Raw genomic sequence first — 21,155 nt, 5'->3', positions numbered from 1 at the left:
GCTTAAGTTGAATGGGATGACGATGATAGGTTAACTTGGGAAAGTTGTTGATGTTGTGGTATTGGGGAATGTATTATATATATATATATATATATATATATATATATATATTTGTATGGTGTGTTGGGACAGGTTGAATATGTCTTGAAAGGCCAAGAAAGGCCATTGATTTTTTTTTTCAAACAGGTTGTTGTAGGCCTTTTTTTAGCAGAGGTCGTGCCGAAATGTTTTTTAAAATGGTATCGGTTTAAGGTCGTTACAAATTTAGTATCAGAGCCTTGGTTCGAAAACCATTAGGATGATGGGTAATGGCCTACCTAGGGTTGTCTGGGAAGTCATTTGTCTTGTTATTTCATTATTTACAAAAGTGTTTTGCTATGTGAAAAAACATGCTTAACTGTTTACTCGTTTACGTGTTTATATGCTTATATGCTTATATTAATGTGTTCATTGCATAGCATTGCATGCTAAGTGTTAGTATAGCATCCTTTTATGTTGAGTTGTTCACGGTTGGACCTTAGTGTCATCGTTATTGAACCATTTTCTTTGTTTTATAGAACGATGTCACGGCGTAAGGAACCTAGGGAAGTTGGCCTTAGGCCAATAAGGGGTGATGTTGGCGAGAGCTCTAGCTCCAATCCGGTGGAGCCAGTTGATGAGGACACACTTCTTAGGGATTTGATTGCCCCAAGAGTTGTTCCTACAAGGAGGGATAATGTTGAAACACCCATTGAAGAAGGTGAAAGTTCAGCGAAACTTGCATTGAATCGCTTATTGCAGAAGGCCTTGATGGCCACAATTGCTACTCATCCGCAGCCGATACCGTAGCCGGTACCACAACCGGTAGTTCAGGTAGAGGAGACGTCGGCACAGAAACGTCTCACGATGATTAATCAGTTAATGCCAGTCATGTTCGAAGGTGGTGCGGATCCAATGGAAGCGGATGACTATATGGATCAAGTTGAAACTCAATTAACTTCTATGGATGTGACGGATGATCACTTAAAAATCATCCTAGCCACTTACAAGTTTTCAAAGGATGCCAAGTTTTGGTGGAAGTCGGTCACAAATCAGTATAAGATTGAAGAAATGAGTTGGGATAGGTTCAACGAGCTATTCTATGAGAAGTATTTCCCTGCTCCCAAGAGGTGGGAGTTAAGGAATCAATTTATTGGCCTTATCCAAGGCAATATGTCGGTGACGGAGTACGAAAACAAGTTCACTTCACTTTCCCGTTTTGCTCCAGAGATGGTGAGAGGTGAAGTTGATATGACTCGAAAGTTTATTTCCGGTCTTGATTTCAAAATGAGGCCTTTGTTAACGGCACAGGCATCAAGGTTTATTTTGAGTAATGGAAAGGGCATTGATGTTAGAGGCAGAGGCCAAAGATAAAGATGTAAGAAGGGAATAGTGGAAGCAAAAGAGAAATGCAAGGTCATCTTCAGAGGGACCTTCAAGGAAGAGGAACAGGGGTGGTCATTTCAGTTTTAGGGACAGTAGTCTGCACGATCTGCTCCTACCACTCCTTTACTAGCTGGGTCTGATAGGAGTGGAGTCGTTTCTTTTCAGTGCCAGCAGCCTGGACATTACAAGTCCAATTGTCCCATGAGATCGACTTCAGTTTCTTCAGCTCCGAGGGCTTGTTATGGGTGTGGTGGCCATTTGATTTGAGACTGTCCCAATCAGGGAGCAGGCACCACTAGTGGCAGAGGGTCACGGTAGAGGCCATCACAGTTGGCTACAGTTCAGTTAAGTTTCAGACCACCGCTACCACCACAGCCTGTTATGTCTTCTCAAGGTTCACGACCAGCTAGGAGGGATACTCCTACTGTGTCAGCGCAGCAGTCTGGTGTTCAGATTGGTAGTTCTCAGGCACAGGCACCGCAGGGACGTGTCTTTGCACTTACACCAGTTGATGCATCTTCTGGTCCATCAGTTTTCCGAGGTATATTTCCAGTGTTTGGTTCTTGGGCCCGTGTTTTGTTTGACTCTGGTGCATCTCAATCCTTTATTTCATCGTCATTTGCACTTGTATCGGGGTTAGAGGTCAGTTTCATGGATCATACATTGTGTGTTGATACGCTAGTTGAGGTTCAGTGTCCTTGAGCCAAGTTGTGAGGGATTGTTCCATTGTGATAGCCGGGCGGACTTTTGTGTTTGACCTTATCCTCCTGGAGATGACTAATTTTGACGTCATTATCGGGATGGATTGGTTAACTTCGTTTCATACTACGATCGACTGTTTCAGAGGTAGGGTCACTGTATGCACTCCCGAGGGAGACTGTTTCTTTTTCATGGGGGTCGAAGTAATTCGTGGAAGAGGTTTTGGTGATTACTTCTTCGCTAGTCTTTTAGCTGAAGAAGATGATATTGTGGAAAGGGGTTATTCGGCAGTTGTTCGTGACTTTTTGGATGTTTTTCCAGAGGACTTGACAGAGTTGTCTCCACATCAAGAGGTGGAGTTTACTATTGATTTGATGCCCGGTACCACACCAATTTCTATGGCACCGTATCATATGGCACTAGTTGAATTAGAAGAATTGAAGAGACAGCTTGATGATTCAAGGATGAAAGGTTTCATCCGACCGAGTGTGTCACCGTAGGGCCTACCGGTCTTGTTTGCTAAGAAAAAAGATGGTTCTTTGAGATTGGGCATTGATTATCGGAAGTTGAATCATGCCACCATCAATAACAAGTATCATTTGCCAAGGATAGATAATTTATTTGATCAGTTGAGGGGAGCCAATTGTTTCTCGAAAATTGACTTGAGGTCAGGATACTATTAGTTACGGGTTAGGGATGAGGATATCCCGAAGATAGCGTTCCGTACACGGTATGGACACTATGAGTTCCTTGTTATGCCTTTTGGCTTGACTAATGTGCCAGCAGCATTCATGGACTTGATGAACCACATCTTTCACGATTACTTGGACCAGTTTGTGATAGTTTTCTTGGATGATATTCTTGTGTATTCACGATCTCAGGAGGAGCACGAGATCCATTTAAGTATTGTATTGCAAATTTTATGGGAGCACCGATTGTATGCCAAATATGAGAAATGTGAGTTTTGGCTGCAAGAGGTGAAGTTTTTAGGGTATGTTGTTTCGGAAGGTGGAGTGTCAGTGGATCTATCAAAGATAGAAGCAGTTCTGAATTGGGAACAACCCAAGAATGTTTTTGAGATCCGAAGTTTTCTTGGTTTAGCGAGTTACTACCGAAGATTTGTGAAGGATTTTTCTCGCTTGGCAGCGCCTATGACCCGTTTGACCCGGAAAGGGATCAAGTTTGTCTGGAATGAAGCCTATGAGTCATCTTTTCAGGATTTGATGACAAGATTGACTACAGCTCCAGTGTTGGTGATACCTGAGCGTGGCTTGGGTTATGTGATCTATTGTGATGTTTCACGTGATGGTTTGGGTTGTGTGTTGATGCAAGATGGTAGAGTAGTGGCTTTTGGGTCTCGACAGTTAAAGACTCATGAGCTTAACTATAATACTCATGATTTAGAGTTAGCGGCAGTCGTATTTGCTTTAAAGTGTTGCAGACACTACTTGTATGGTGAGAGATTCGAGGTATACTCGGATCATAAAAGTCTAAAGTATCTTTTTTCTCAAAAGGACTTGAATAACAGATAGAGAAGATGGGTTAAATTCTTGGAAGATTACAACTTTGACTTGCAGTATCATCCGGGCAAGGCAAATATGGTAGCAGATGCCTTAAGCTGGAAATCTCGGGGGACTTTGGCCGGTTTGGCTATTTGGAAGTGGAAGATGCTTAAGGATTTTGTAGAGATGGGATTGTATTATTTTGACGACGATGTTGACAGTGAGCCAGCATTCTTGTTTAGTTTTGTGGCTCAGCCTACTCTTGTTGTACGAGTGATGGAGTCATAGAGATAGGACCCAGATTTAGATGCCATTCACGTTTTGATCTCTAGTGGTGAGACAGTGAAAGATTAGGCCTTGCATGAAGATGGGGGTCTATAGTTCAGTGGTTTGTTGGTGGTTCCCACAGTTTGTCGTGAGGATGTCTTACAAGAGTTTCACACTTCTTACTTTGCAGTTCATCCAGGTGGTACTAAAATGTATCACAATTTAAGATATCAGTATTGGTGGAATGGGATGAAGAAAGATGTTGCACAGTTTGTGGCTAGATGCCTTACCTGTCAGCAGGTGAAGGCCGAGCATTAGAGACCAACCGGTTTATTGCAACCATTGCCTATAGCGCAGTGGAAATGGGAGCAAATTGTTATGGATTTTGTGACAGGTCTTCCAAGGTTATGGAAAGGCAAAGAGGCCGTATGGGTCATCATTGACAGATTGACCAAGACGGCTCACTTTTTGCCTATTAAGGCAACAAATGATGCGAAGGCACTTGGTGCTTTTTATGTGAAGGAGATTGTGGTAGTAGGTTGAAGAGCAATGTCCTTCTTTTGAGTCTCTTTTTCTTCATCTCTGTCATTCATTTCAAGTTCATATGCCATTAATGAACCAATGAGTTCATCTGTGGGAAGTGTGTTGAGATTCTTGGCTTCTTGGATGGCGGTCTTCTTGGCTTCCCAATTCTTAGGCAATGATCTAAGAATTTTTCTCACATTCTCGGATGATGTGTATGACTTTCCAAGAGCCTTCAAAGGATTCACAATGTTAGTAAAATGAGAGTACATTTCACTAATAGTTTCTTTGCCATTCATGGTAAAAAGTTTATATTTATGTACGAGCATATTCATTTTGGATTCCTTAACATGACTAGTACCTACATAGGTACCTTCAAGTTTATCCCAAATTTCTTTAGCCGTTTCGCAATCCGAAATTCTATTGAATTCGTCTTTGTTTAAGGCACAATAGAGATTTGTAATGGCTTTGACATTGCATTGTACAAGCCTACGGTCATTTAGGGTCCATTCAATATCGGGTGTTGGAATATTTTCACCATTTACTACCTTGGTTGGAACATGGTCTCCTTGTTCGGTGGCTTTCCAAACATCTATATCTATGCCTCTTAGGAATGCTCTCATTTTGATTTTCCAATAGTTGTAGTCACTTCCATCAAACCATGGAGGTCTATTATTAGATTGACCTTCTTGGTGAAACATTGTATTTGCCATGATCGTTCTCTAAGATGGTCAAATCTTTTTCTAGAGATTAGGCTCTGATACCAATTGTTAGTCACTAATTGACTCTAGAGGGGGGGTGAATAGAATCAATGGCCAATGTTTGTAATTTTAAAAATTTATCTTCAATAACATAGAATGCAATACACAGTAAAAATATTCAAGCAATATAAGCACAATTAAAGAAGATAGAGATAGAGAATTGCAAACAGTGACTCAGCGATTTAGCGAGGTTCAGAAGCTCTTACTCCTCGGCTAAAGGTCCTCCCTTGAGACTTTCCAAAATCACTAAAGCTCCTCCTTAATGGTGGAGAGCAAACTGTCAATTGAAGCAAAACTATGCTTCTCTTCCTTGCTTGGAGAACACCTTTTTCCTAAGCTTTGGTTTTGGGTCACACCAACCCTTATAAGATGGTAGAGATATAAAGATGAAGATTACAATATTGTTTCTCTCTCTCTATCTCTTTCTAGAAGATATTACAAGAATAACTTTCACACTAAAGTAAGTAGATGAAATAAATGAAACTCTAGTCTCTGAACTGATATGAGAGAGAAAATGAGAAGTAAATGCTCAGATCAGAATTTTAGGCTCTTTGAATGCTCTTGAATGATGTTCTTGAGTATTCTCACTTGTGTGTATAATTTCTTTGAGCTCCAACCTTCTCTATTTGTAGATATTTCAAATTCAATAGAGCTATTGTAGGTAGTTGAAAGCATTAAATGAAATTCTAGCCGTTTGAATTTTGAATCTACAGAGTTATGACCAAACTGGTCAACGTGTGTCATAAACCGGTCGACGTATCCTTTATCAAACCGGTCGATGTATATGTTGAGTTCCTAATATTTCAGTACTGCCTAGATACCGGTCGACGTATATGAGTTTCTCCTTGAATTTTGCTACTGCATAGATACCAATCGACGTATGCTTCAAACCGGTCGACGTATATGAGCACTTCATTGAATTTTGCTTCTGTATAGATACTGATCGACGTATGTGTCAAACCGGTCGATGTATGCGAGCTGTTCTTTGAGTTTTGCCTTTGCATAGATACCAGTCGACGTATGGCACAAACCGGTCGACGTATATTGCTGATAATGTTGTTTTGAGCTCCTTTTTGTTGTACTTTGTCAATCACCATAATTTGACATTTTGAACTTTGTTAAGTGCACCTTGTATGAGTGTTTATATCCTCTTGTCTTTGCATCCTCTTGTTGCTTTAGTTGACCATATTCTTTGTAGAATGTTTGCAGCCTTTTGACATCTGAGTCCATATAATGACATGAAGATCCTTTTTTTTCTTCAATTAAGAAACATTCATTTTTCCTTGCATTTAAACTCAATTGAAATATTAAAATAAAAAAACATCTTTAACTGATTTGTTATCATCAAAACAAATGGATTAGGGCTTTTGATCAACAGAATGTATTCGAGATTCGAAGCTTTCTGGGCTTAGCAAGATATTATCAGAGGTTGATGCAGGATTTTTCTCACTTATCAGCTCCTATAACGAGGCTTACCCAAAAACGGATAAAGTTTTTGTGGAATGGAGCGTGTGAATCCGCTTTTCAAGATTTGAAGGCGAGGTTGACTACGACACTAATTTTGATCATACCCGAGCATGGTTTGGGATATGTCATTTATTGTGACGGTTCCAGTGACGATTTAGGGTGTGACTTGATGCAATGCAGGAGAGTTATTGCTTATGGGTCTAGACAGTTGAAGACTTAAAAGTGCAATTACCCTACTCATGATTTAGAATTGGCGGTAGTTGTTTTTGGCTTGAAAAGTTGGAGGCATTACTTGTATAGCGAGAGGTTTGAAATTTTCTTGGATCATAAGGGCCTCAAGTACATTTTTGTGCAAAAAGACTTGAATTTAAGACAACGACGATGGGTTGAGTTCATGGAGGACTACAACTTTGATTTGTAGTATCATCCCGGAAAGGCGAATGTTGTGGCGGATGCCTTGAGTAGAAAGTCCTATGGTGAGGTAGCTTGTCTTACTATATGGGAATGGAAGATGGTTGAAGACATTGTGGCAATGGGTTTGTATTTCAGTGATAGCGGTGAGCCCGCTATAATATTTAGTCTTGTGTCTCAATCGACTCTCGTTTGTCGAGTTATTGAGACACAAAAGCAAGATGAAGAGCTTGAGGTGATTCATTTACGGATTATGGGTGGTGAGGCAGTTCAAGGTTGGACATTACGTCTGGATGAGGCCTTAAGGTTCAAGGGCTTGATAGTTGTTCCTATGCCTTGTCGTAAGGACGTTTTATGGGAGTTTCATACTTATCGTTTTGCTGTGCACCCCAGTAGCACCAAGATATATCATAATTTGAAGAGACAATATTGGTGGAGAGGAATTAAGAGTGATGTGGCACAGTTTGTTACTAGATAGCTTACTTATTAACATGTAACGACCGAGCACTAAAGGCCAACAGGTTTACTTCAGTCTTTAGAGGTGACACAGTGGAAGTAAGAGCATGTCCAAGGTTAGTGAGAGGCAATGGTTTGGGTCATAGTAGATAGATTGACTAAGTTGGCTCATTTTCTACTGATGAGTGTGTCGGATGACGTTGAGATGCTTAGCTGGTTGTATGTGGGCGAGATTGTGAAGTTGCATGGTGCCCCAGTGACTATTGTTTCAGACAAAGATCTTTGTTTTACCTTCATTTATGGGAAGGATTTCAGGCGGCACTTGCTACATAGATGCATTTCAGTACTACATTTCATCTGCAGATGGACGGTCAGTCTGAGCACACCATTCATGTTTTGGAGGATATGCTTCAGGCATGTATTCTTGATTTTGGAGGTAGTTGGGAAGACTATTTTCCATTGGTTAAGTTTGCCTACAACAACAGTTATCAGGCGAGCATTGAGATGGTTCCATTTCAAAAGTTGTATGGTAGACCTTGTAGATTACTGGTTTGTTAGACTAAAGTGGGCGAAACAGCCATCTTAGGTCTGAAAATTATGTATGAGACAACGAATAACGTCAAGCTCATCAGATAGACTATTTATGGCACAGAGCCGACAAAATAGTTATGCAGATAAGAGGAGATGATCGTTGTCATTTACGGTGGGAAACCATATTTTTTTTAAAGTCTCGTCACGGAAAGGTTTATTGAGGTTTGGGAAGAGTGGCAAGTTATTGCCATGATTCATTGGCCCATTTGACATTTTAGAATGCCTGGGGAAGGTTCTTTACTGATAAGCACTGAATATTGCATATTTGAGCCCTAAATATGCATATGTGTAAGACCTAAAGTGATACTTCTATCCAGTTTTATACTGATTTATGTTTATTTCATGTTTTTGGGTGTTTTCCCAAAGAAATGGTTAAAACCAAGCTTTTATGATGAAAAGACTGACATTGAAGATTACAGAGTTGTTGTCGATCATTCAAAGCAAGTCGAGAGTTAAAATAGTGAATTTTGGATAACTCAAAGTACCAAGGCTCGAGCCTAAGTTCTAGGGCTCGAGCACAATAGAAAGAAGCAAGAAAATCCACTAAGGCAACAAAGCTCGAGCCTAGATCCTAGAGCTCGAGCCTAACCTCAAGGTGCTCGAGCGTTTGCCTAAAAGCTCGAGCCCGATGTGCATCGGAATATGAAAAGTTGCTTCAGAAAAACCAAGCTCCCAGAACCTTGTACCAAGACTCAAGGGCTCGAGCACCTTTCCAAAGAGCTCGAGCCCAAATCCTAAAAGGTCGAGCCCATGACCTAGGGCTTGAGCACCATGAAGGAGGGATCGAGCATTGTTAAAGAAGAAATCCAAAAATATGCTAAGTGTAGATGAAAAAGACACTTCGGATAAGATTTGAAGAAATTTGGCTAAGTATAGAACTTAAGGCTCGAGCCCTATTCTTGAAAGCTCGAGCTCTGTTCCAAAAGCTTAAGCTTAAGCTTCTAAGCTCAAGCACTTGCTGTTTAGTCCGACTTTTTAGATGTGAGATTTGTCTTAATTAAGCCATCTTTCATCCTAGATGGGCCCAAATGATCCCAAAAGACCTAAAAGCCCGTCCAACTCTTATTAGAAGTTAATTCTTCTATAAAAGGAGGCAAAAGGCCACAGATCTTATATCTCTTTTCCTAATTATTATTCTCTCAATTGGTGGCTGCTTTTAGGGTTTCAAAGGTGAAGATCCCAAAAGGAGAATTATAGTCCGTGACGATAAAGACCATGGCAGCATTGATGATATCTAGCATTGTCATGAGTAGCTAATTCCTTTCTTAGGGCATTAATGTAGCCTGAATTCGAGTATTATGATTTGATCATTCTAACTTTGGGAATTTATGTGTTTATGTATCTTGATTGCATAATTATGAGCAATTGATTATGGATCAATTGGTGTTTTAATGAAATAATGTTTTTTGAATAATTAATACATTGTCTTAGATTTAATTGTTCTTAAATTGTTCTCAACCTATTCTTATTGTATGGAACTAGCGGATGCCTATCAGATATAAGAATAGAGATTATGCAATGGTGTTCCAACATTTTTTATGAATTAATGTTTTCATAATCTATGCCTAAGGAAGACGAGTTATACTGCAACATTAGTTAGAAGTAGGTAGGTAGATAACTCTTGCCAACCGAAGATATGTTATAGTTAGTTGAAGTTCATGGAACATCTTTCTTTAAACCCGAATTAAATGAATGTTATTGAGTTTAATTTATCTGATACATAAATTGTGAAATCCCAAGGTTGAATGGTTGAATGTTGAATGGTTGACCATAATACGAGATTCGTGGTGAAGTCAATCCCTAAGACCTTTTCTCTCTTGATCTTATCTTTAATTTAGTTTACTTTTATTTTTATGTTCGTGACAAACAATCAAACAATCACCCTTTGTTCTTGACTCAAAGTAATATTAATTGGATGCTTAAATAAACTATGACAATCTATGTGGTTCAACACCCTTAATATAGCCCTATTCTGCAAAGATTCGTGCTATTACGAGTGGTTGTGATTTGGTACACAACAATTTTTTGGCACCGTTGTTGGGGACTGTGTAATAGTTTATTGAGTTTACAATTAATTTTATTTTGATTTATAGTCTTCAAAATTTCTGATATCTCACCTTATTTCTTTTTCTTTTCAAGTGCAGGAATCTAGCAGCGAGGACGAAGACGCCTAAGGAATAGAAGCTTCGGTTTTAGGATCTTTTGTTAGTTTTTGTTATTTTTCTTCACTTGAAAATTTTCTTCTTGTTACTACTTGTTACCATTGATCTTAGCCTACATTGTTAGGAGAATTCTCTAAATCAGACATGGTTAATAATGATGGTGATAATATACTGAGTGCACGTGTGCCACCTATACCTGCTCTCACACCACTGAGGGATCATTACATTCCTACTTCATATACATCCCCTTATTATTTTCAATTTCCACAATCTGATGCAACCCACTTTGAGATCAAGCCATCTATAATCCAAATGCTTCCAACTTTCCATGGGTTTGCTACTGAAGATCCTTATAAGCACATAGATGGGTTTTTAGAATTTTATTCAAATACCAAGTTGTCCACTCTCTCTGATGATGCTTTTAAGATGAGACTCTTCCAATTTTCTCTCAAGGATAAAGTTAAAACTTGCTTGCACTCCCTACCTCATAATTCCATAAGCGCATGGGATAAGTGGCGATAAGAGTTCTTAAAAAAATATTACATTGTGGGTAAAACCACATAAATGAAAAGAGAGATCATGGCGTTCTCCCAAATCCCGGGTGAACAACTTCATGATACTTAGGAGAGATACAATGATTTTCTGAGAATATGTCCATACCATGATATTGCTAAATGACATTAGGTGTAAATCTTCTGTGATGGATTAGCTGATCCACAAAGAAACATGGTAGATGCTTCCAGTAATGGTGTTTTCTTGCATACGAGCCCAGATGACACTTGAGAACTGTTTGAGGCCCTAAATGAAAATTTTGAACATGCTTCTTCCTCAAGGTTTAGGTCCACCCCTGGAATCCTTCAAGTTGAAAGTTTGTATGAAGCAGAAAAATCTAGTGAGCTTGCCACTTAAATGAAAGTGTTGAATCGAAAGTTTGACCAAGTTTTGTCTGCTGTCAGTTCTCTTAGTTCTTATTAGCATTCCTCTTTGTAAAAGGAGGTGTGTTCTGTCTGCGCTAGTCCATCTCATTATGCTGCCAGTTGTCCTCTCATGGGTCAATCTTTTGAAAATCCACAAGTGCAAACCAATGCAAAATAATTGGTATATTCCCAATCTCAGGGACAGTACCACAACTCATCCAATCTTCCGCAAAACAATTCTTTCAATCAATCTTTCATCTACTGTCCTCCTCAATTTAGGAACCAAGCTAATCTAGATACTCCTCTTCCTAGGTACTCATCTGGATTTGAAGAGAAGGTCTTGGTTGCAATTAGCTACTTTATGTTGTTATAGCTACTTTATGTTGTTATATTCTATGGTTATTTATATATGTTATTTCCCCAAAGTAAATCATGCCCTAGCATGCTTATTGATAGGTAGTGGATTCACCTCCCTAACTCCTATTTTTTATTGTCTTTGTCTCGTACTCCCTTGCATTCTCAATTTATGCACATTTTAATTCCTACTTTTAGTGACAATCCAACAAATCCTCTATAAACCCCTTTATCATTCTAAAAGATGATTCTAGTTTCTTAGGTTGCCATAAACCATCAGTCCCAGTGGTTTGACGTACCCGACCAATAGCCCTATTTTACAATGATTTGTGTTATTGCAAAGGTTAATGTATAATTAACAACCGATCAGTATTCATCTCGTAGCAAAGCATTTAGAGTATTTAACAAAAGAACACTTGTAGTTGTTGAATCTATACATGTTGTATTTGATAAATCACCTCTACCCCCTCTTAGATGCTCTTCGGATGAAAATGAGGATGTGATTGAGATCAAAAAGGATCTTGAGAATCTTGAGTTAAATGATTCATCTCTAAAAGATCTCACCAAAGATGATCCAAAAGAAACTCAATCTCATGAGGATACTCTTCCTAAGACTTGGAAGTATGTGCCTCATCATCCGATCAATCAAATTATTAGCGATCCATCCAAAGGAGTAAGGACTAGATCTCAAATGAGCAATATATGCAATTTTGTCACCTTTGTCTCACAACTTGAACCAAAAAATATTCATGAAATTGAAAATGATGAGTCTTGGCTATTGGCAATGCAAGAAGAACTCAATCAATTTGAAAGAAATAAGGTTTGGCAATTGGTTCCAAGACCTAGAAACAAGACCATCATTGGCACAAAGTGGGTATTTAGAAACAAAAGGGATGAGTCCGGATCAATTATAAGAACAAGGCAAGACTTGTCGATCAAGGTTATAATCAAGAAGAAGGAATTGATTAAGAGGAAACATTTGCTCCCGTTGCTAGACTTGAAGCTATACGAATGCTCCTTGCTTTTGCATCCCATAAGAATTTTAAATTATATCAAATGGATGTAAAAAGTGCCTCCTTGAATGGCTTCATTGATGAAGAAGTGTTTGTTGAACAACCACTGGGTTTTAAAAGTTATAATTGTCCAAACCACGTTTTTAAATTGTCAAAAGCCTTGTACGGTTTGAAACAAGCTCCAAGAGCTTGGTATGAAAGACTAAGTGGTTTCTTACTTGAAAATGATTTTTCTAGAGGAAAAATTGACAATACCCTATTCACCAAAACTATTGATTGCAGCCTATTAATTGTTCAAATTTATGTCGATGATATTATCTTTGGATCATCAAATGATGTGCTATGTGAAAATTTTGCTTCTTGCATGCAAAGTGAGTTTGAAATGAGCATGATGGGTGAACTCACTTTCTTTCTAGGATTACAAATTAAACAAACACTTAATGGCATCTTTATTTGCCAATCAAAGTATGTTAAAGATTTGCTAAAGAAATTTGGCTTAGAGGAAGTCAAACATGCCCATACTCCTATGAGTTCATCCTTGAAACTTGATAAAGATAAAAAAGGGGTTAATGTTGATATTAAAAAGTATCGAGGTATGATTGGTAGTCTTTTGTATTTGACAGCAAGTAGACCGGACATCATGTTTAGTGTTTGCTTGTGTGCCCGTTTTCAATCTTGTCCTAAAGAATCTCACCTAAGTGCCATTAAATGAATTTTTCGTTACTTGAGCAATACCATAAATTTAGGTCTTTGGTATCCTAGACACACCTCATTTGATCTTGTTGGTTACTCGGATGCTAATTTTGGTGGATACAAAATTGATAGAAAAAGCACTAGTGGGACATGTCACTTTCTCGGACAATCCCTAGTGTCTTGGTCTTGCAAGAAACAAAATTTTGTGGCTCTATCAACGGCCGAATCCGAGTATATTGCAGCCGGAAATGGTTGTACTCAAACTCTTTATATTAAGCAACAACTTGAAGACTTTGGACTTTTCTTTGATCATATTCCCATTATGTGCGATAATACAAGTGCCATATGTATTTCCAAAAACCCTATTCAGCATTCAAGAACAAAGCATATCGAAATTAGATATCAATTTCTAAGGGATCATGTGTCAAAAGGTGACATCGTACTCACATATATTAGCATCGAGAAGCAATTAGCGGACATTTTCACTAAACCTATTCAAGAAGATCAGTTCTACACTCTCAGAAGGGATTTAGGAATGGCTTGTGCAAGTGAAGTGGTCCAATCATAAAATCAAAATTGATTCAGCATCTGAGCACAAATCGGTCGACGTCTCAAAACAATACGTCGACCGAATTAAAGAGAATTGGTCGACTCTTGGAATCCTTACGTCGACCGATTCATGTGACGGGTCAATTTTAAGTATCGGGTTGATACTTGAACCGGGCCTTCATCTTTCTCCAATACCCTTATTTTCGCTAATGAACGACACTATTCACTCTCGTTCCCTCTCTCTTCCCTCTCAAAGCGATTTAGGGTTCCTCAAAGTAGCTAATATACAAATATTTTTTTTAGCTAATATTAATAGCTCTATTAATAAAAATATTTTTTTTATTCTAACAGAAACCACAAACAAGTACACATGTATAAATGCATAGTACGTAGATCCCCTCCCCTACCTATCTTTGACTACAAATTTTCTTTTTCACTCACTGGACCAGCCCTTCCCTTCTTCTCTCTCTAACTTTTTTTCTCTCTCGTTTAGAATATTGTGACCTCCCCTGTGACACAATATGTATATATATAGTATACCATTTTGTAACTGACATAAGATCTAAAAACTGATATTAAATTTATAACTAAAAATTAATCATAATTCTGATATCAATTTAGAAGCTATAAGGTCTCAAATTTTAACTGATAGTTTACTCTCATCATGACCAATAATAAGTCCAGCAATCAAAATACACCCACTACTACCACCACCTTAGAGAATTTATACCCAATCATAAAAAATATTTATGTCTATATATATATATATATATTAATTCAAATAACAATAAGTATAATAATTTATAAAATTAATAATAATTATAATTATAATTTCAACGAAATTTACGGGTCTTCAAAGTCCCTTTCTTCACATTCTCCAAATTCTTAAAGAAATAGGAAAACCAACATGCTCAAGTTAATTTTGGGTGCCGATTTTTTTTTTTTCCTGCTTTTTAAGCCGAGTTGAATCCTTAAACTCTTGGTGTGTTTTAGGACAGTAGCAACACATTGAGGCAGTGATTATGTGGTTACAATAAAAGGGCATTTTGAAAAATATCTTGACGAAACAGTCACATAGATTGAAGGACGGGGAGTAACCCAGAATGTCACTTACGCCAAAACTCATAACCTGGTGTCATTTACTGTAGCATAGACTTAGAAAGTGTAGAACTAAGTTTTGTTGTTCAAGCAAGAGAAAGCTAGTCGCGGGGCTACCTCCAAGAATGAGCAGATAGAACTAGTTAAAGAACACAATCTAGGTCTGGAAGCTATATGTACTTGAGCACTATAATATAGCTTAGGGGATTATGGTGCCGTATCGGGATATATGGCATCATAATCCCAAATAGAAAAATGGGTCGTGTGTGGAATGGAGGATTGAGAGAATGGTTCGTTAGATTACACTTTATAAGAATGGGACTAACGAGCGTGTGGATCCAGCACCCCCATTCCATAGACGCCCCTCGCAGATATAAGTGATATGTGACCCTCCAAAGGTATATCTGTAATTTGACCAAAACACGAACCCAAGTCGTGAGCCCATAAATACCCCCCAGTTGGCCCCCCCCAAACTTTTTTGAAATTATTTTTAATACCCCTAAATAATAATTAATTTGAATTTATTGAAAATTTTATTGACCAACCCAGTTTTTTTTATTTTTAAATTATATTAATAACCCCTAAATATTAATTAATTTGTAAATTTTGTCCCTAAAATTTAATAAAAATTTCAATTAGCCCCTCAAGTTTTTTCAAAACTCATATATTGACCAAAAATAAAGAGTTTGAAAATAAATTTAGTTTGTGTCTCCTTGAAATTTAAAAAAATTTCAACTTGTACTCTTTTAATTACTATACGTCTAAAAGCTCAAATATTATTAAACAAAAATTTAAACTCATTATTATTATAGTCAATTTTTTTTTGGTAAATAATTATTATAACACATTGTTATTTTAATTATATATGTAATGACCTGGTCATTTTCCTTCCTTTCTTTTTTTCGATAATTTCTTTTTTACATCCTTTTCCCTATTTCTTCTCTTCCCCGTTTATCATTTTTCTTTGCATAACCTCACTTTACGTGTTCGGATTTGATTCTGACTTTGCATGCATCCATAATATTTGATTCCCAAGGTATTTGTATTTTTACTTTTGTAGGAAATCATACTAGTTGCTTACTTTTTTCATAAAGGATATGGATGCATACTTTCTTGAAAACATTCTTGATTTTTGGGGTTTTGTGTAATTATGTAAAATAATTATTTTTCGTCTTAGGTACCATTTTGCAATTTAATTTGAAAGATATTTTGGAAAATGACCTTTTTGCAATTTTTGGAAAAGTGTGACAAGTGTCACACTCTTATGGCGCCACTTGTTGGCATTGGGTTGAAGTAATTTAGAAGCTTAATCTCTTGACATTTGGAGTATGGCGATTCACTCACTTATTGGCCTAGGATAAGTGCACTTGTTGGCTTGGATGGTTGACAAGTGTAGGCTTAGGATTAAGCCTAGGAAGGAGCCATGGATTAGTGACAAATGTAGGCACTAAATTGCGTCTTACATTGTGTGTATGTATGAGGTAGTGTAAGAACACCTAGTGAGTGGAGGTATACAACATCCTCCACCCACCACATTTCATTTATCTCATCTTCATTCCCTTTTGCTCTCATCTTAACCTAGCCTCCATTGAAGGAAAAGCTTGGCTTAGAGCTTTTGACTTCATTTTGACCTCCTTCCACTCATCTTAGACCTTTAACCTTAGGAAGTAAAAGTTTCCTCTCACTCTCCTCTATAAAACCCTAGAATTGTTTTCCATTTTAAAGCTTGGTTGCTTGGATTATAGAGATTCAATTCTCTATTGAGGTATGGGTGGTAGTATGTTTATACTTTGAGTGTTTTATGATCCTTTGGGATTTAATATATATTGTGTACATGCCTTTAATACTATAGTCTTGCATATTATAGGAAATCCTCACATGTAACATAGGATTTATTAATTTAAGCATGTATGATATGTATTTACTTTGTGTAGAATTATTAATGTTATATACAATTCTTATTGACTTGAATTGCTATATTTATTGTGATGATAATTCTACATTCTTATTAATTACTTTTAGTAAATAAAGTTCATTATTGAAGCATGATTTAATTGATAAGTTGGTGGTAGTGTTTTATACGTTATATCATGATGAGGACTTGTCATTTATTATGTCATTCTAGACTTGGAACCCTAAGACATGGTTTATGTGGTTTCAAATTATTTGTGCATGGAAGGTGGTTTACATGCCCAGATTTTTGCTCTATGTTTTATCATTCAGAGGTCAGAACGTCAGAACGCCTGACCATGTAGGTTAGAACGTCCGAACGTCATAACGTCAGAACACTTGACCATGTAGGTCAGAATGTCATAGCGTCCGAATGCCTGACAGGTCATAACGCCTGATTGTTATATATAAGTTTTGAACTTAATCATAATTGTGGATTCTCTTGGGACATTGTTGCAATTCATATGGCTAGAGTTTGACTCTAGTGCGAGAGGTACGAGTTCTCCCTATTTTGTATAGTGTGCACTAGGGTAGTATTCCCAGCGGGTTAACGCCCGGAATAACCGTTTAGGTCTTGGTTTACTCTGGGATTTGATGTCCAAGTTTTCTCACTATTTGGTTTCGCATTCAATTCCAAGTTGACAACCAATGCTTAATTGTGACTTATAATTTTGGTTATTGGCGATTTGATGTTGTTTAATACATCCATATTGATGTTGTGTTGTTAAAGAATCATTTAGGTTAGCTTAAGATAATCCCTTAGAACACCTTGAATATCAACGTTAAGTGGAATGATCCCTTGTATTCGTCTATATTGATCTTGCAATGATATTGAAACTTTAAGGTATACACATATGCTTCTTCTTACGGTAACTTGATTACTCACTCTAGTTGTTTGGGTTATTTAACAGGTAAAGAGACAATATTCTCAGATGCTCATCATCCTTAGAGGCTTGTGAGCACTTTGGAATATTTTTATGTATTGACATGCAAATGTTTAGCATGCTTACTTTTGATATTATATTTTTGCATACCATGGATGTATGGTATTTTAGAAACTAAGATGGTTTCTTTGATATGTAATGTGTATCTAAGAACACTTGAAGATGCCTATTTTATATGTATAACATGAGGCCAAGGGCCATTAATTAAAGTTCACACAAGTATATTTTTAAACTTGTTTTGGATCATTTGGAATGCATGTATAGCTTAAAGGTTAACCTTAAATTTGTTTTTGTTTTGTTATTCGGCTGTCTTCTTATTTCTATTTTGTCGTTCGGAGGTCAGAACGCCAAAACGCTTAATCATATAAGTCAGAACGTCATAACGTCAGAACGCCTGACCATGTAAGTCCGAAGGCTTGACCATGTAAGTCCGAAGCGTCAGCACATCCGAACGCTTGACCATGTAGGTCAGAATACTGAACATGTAGGTCCGAACACCTGACCATGTAGGTCAGAACGTCCGAAGGCTTGACCATGTAACTCTGAAGGCTTGACCATGTAAGTCCGAAGCGTCAAAACGTCAAAACGTCAAAACATCCATACGCTTGACCATGTAGGTCAGAATGCTGAACATGTAGGTCCGAATGCCTGACCATGTAGGTTAGACGTCCGAAGGCTTGACCATGTAAGTCTGAAGAGTCAAAGCGTCAGAACATCCGAACGCTTGACCATGTAGGTCAGAATGCTAAACATGTAGGTCTGAACGCCTGACCATATAGGTCAGAACATCCGAAGGCTTGACCATGTAAGTCCGAAGGCTTGACCATGTAAGTCTGAAGCGTCAGAACGTTCGAACGCTTGACCATAAAGGTCAGAACGCCTGAACATATAGGCCTGAACGCCTTACCATGTAGGTCAGAACGTTCGAAGGCTTGACTATGTAAGTCTGAAGTGTCAAAACGTCCGAATGCTTGACCATGAAGGTCAGAGCGCCTGACCATATAGGTCAGAACGACCGACCATGTATGAGTTCCGAACAAGTGCTAAGTGTTAAGTGTCGAACTGGTGTTCAGAACCTTTCTTTTCTTTTGTTATGTCCATCCTTCGCTTCCACATTTCGGATCCGTTATCGTGTCATCTTTTGGTCATCACTGGCGCACCAGGTTTATAAAAAAACTTGGGCCGTCATAATATATACGTGTACAGTATTTATAATATTAATTCAAGAAAAAAAAAAAAAAAAAAAAGGGAATAAAATAACTAATGTTTCTTCATGTTTGGTAAAAATGCATGAAGCTTTTTTTTGTCAAACATTTTACTAAAATGGTATTTACAAGAAAAATATCTAAAATTGTATAAAAATATTTATTGGTAAGTCCTAGAAATATTTGGAAAGAAGATAAACTAAAGTATTGTAAGACTCTCAATAACAATAATAATATCATATATGCTAGTGCTTTTAGTTATCACTTTCTGTAATACCCCTAATTTTAAAAAGATAGTCTCGATATTTATTTAATTATTTTAATTGCATTTTTATTTGATTAATTGATTATTTGACTATTTGTTATATGTTTAATTGAATTAATTGTTTAATTGTGAGTGTGTGCTTAAGTGATTTATTTAAATTAATTGTTGTATGAAATTATTTGTTATAAGATGATGTGTTTGTTTAATTGTAATTTTATTTGCTAGATTAAATGTGTATTTTATTTTATTTTTAGTTTAAAATGATGAATTTGGATAGTAGTAATGAACCAACCCAAATGGTCACATAGACTACTTAGATAGGAGGTTGGATGGGTATGGATATCTACTCATATATGGATGGTGGTATATACATATATATAGTTGAGTATATATGTATATAAGGATAACGTAATACTATTATTCTTAATGGTAATAATAATAATATTAGGATCACTAATATATTTTATATAATTATAAATTGTGTTATAGTTATATATAATATATCACGTACACAAACTATGCCTTATGTATATATGCATTATTTTATTCAATTATCTTTTTCTTTTATTTTCCTTTTGTTAGAGGAATTGGTTTTTATACAGGATTATGGTTGGAATTTAACTTATATATACATAGGAGATATGTCTGCCAAGGGTTTAGAACCCTATTCACGTATTATTGGAGGCCGAGTAGGTTTGAGAGAAACTAAAGAGTTTTTTAGAGAAAAGAAATTAGGGTTTTGTCCAAGGACTAAAGGCCAGACCAAGGAAGAAGATTAAGGGTTGTTCGGGGGTTGGAACCAGAACAGTAGGAGGCTTCGATGGCGGTCAAGGATCGCCGGAAAAGCTAAGAAGAAGAGGTTAAGATTTCAATCCAAAACCTAGAGGTAAGTTCTTCCTCTAACTCTTTTCCTTAAATTTCATATTCTATACATGCCTAGGTGATTCCAGGATTAATTAGATAATAAATTAACTATGTATGCATGCTTGAATTGAATTAAAACAGATTTATGTATTATTTTTGTGTTATTGCTAAATCTCGAATTTTATTACATGAAAACTTGTTTCAATAGGTGTTTAAGATGCATAATATATTCAAATAATTAGGTGGAACTGTATGGGACTTCGTTGGGACCTTAACGGGGCGATTGGAATGTCCGAAAGTCGTCGAAGATGAAAAAGACGGAGGATAGCAGAAGTAGAGGCGGCTATACTCTTAGGGCTTTACCTGGAATGCGAAATTTGGCTACTGTTTGGGATTTTTGGGATTCCAGTGATGGTTAGTTGATGATAGGGGTTTAAAAAAATATTAATTGACATATTTAAATTTCAGGAAGCATAATTTATATGCATATGTTAAGGATTGGAATAATATGAAATTTTATACAAATTTGCATATGATTATTTGATAATTTAATTGCTTAAATTTCTTCTAGCAATTTAAATGGATATTATATGATTTTGATCATGTATTAATAGTGTAATATGCTCAGTTATTTACCTGATTTTAATTATGCTAAGGATTTAATCAGTACGAAATTCTAATTGAATTTGCATGTTGAAAATGAAGGATTTAATTGCTTAAAATTAACTTAGCAATTAATATGGATATTATGATTTTAATCATGTATTGGATGCATAATATGATCATATACATATCTAATTTTTATTACGCTTATTTCTGGATTTTTTATGTATTCAAATTATTGCATTAACTGTGGATTTATTTGATGTATTATATTACCTATTATATCATTTATGGATCATATGCATTGTAATGCACCGGTATGGGACAGTGGCATTTTAGGGACAAATTAACCAAAAAAGTGAAGTCCTACCTATTTTGTATAAGGGAATGGATTAACTAAAAATGTTAAGTCCTACTTATATTCGTATCAGGTCAACTGAACAAGTTGAATGGCCTAT

The 21,155-nt window shown here is 36.8% G+C and overlaps 1 protein-coding gene across 1 annotated transcript; it reads left to right on the top strand.

Annotated features, from left to right (window-relative positions):
• The first annotated feature begins 885 nt into the window (after positions 1-885).
• Positions 886-1,392, top strand: LOC132309197 (uncharacterized). Its single transcript, XM_059807528.1, has one exon. The coding sequence runs from the start codon at positions 886-888 to the stop codon at positions 1,390-1,392; it is 507 nt and encodes a 168-aa protein (XP_059663511.1).
• Positions 1,393-21,155: the final 19,763 nt, after the last annotated feature.

The sequence above is a fragment of the Cornus florida genome, unplaced genomic scaffold (genome assembly GCF_030987335.1).
Source record: "Cornus florida cultivar Cherokee Brave unplaced genomic scaffold, ASM3098733v1 CherokeeBrave_3.0.0_Hap2_Chr05, whole genome shotgun sequence".
In the NCBI taxonomy this organism is placed as follows: domain Eukaryota; kingdom Viridiplantae; phylum Streptophyta; class Magnoliopsida; order Cornales; family Cornaceae; genus Cornus; species Cornus florida.
The sequence above is the reverse complement of the archived record's forward strand: the minus strand, read 5'-3'. Positions and strand labels throughout refer to the sequence as shown.

Excerpts from the sequence above, each read along its gene's own strand:
- LOC132309197 (XM_059807528.1), top strand. The coding sequence starts at position 886 with ATGATTAATCAGTTAATGCCAGTCATGTTCGAAGGTGGTGCGGATCCA.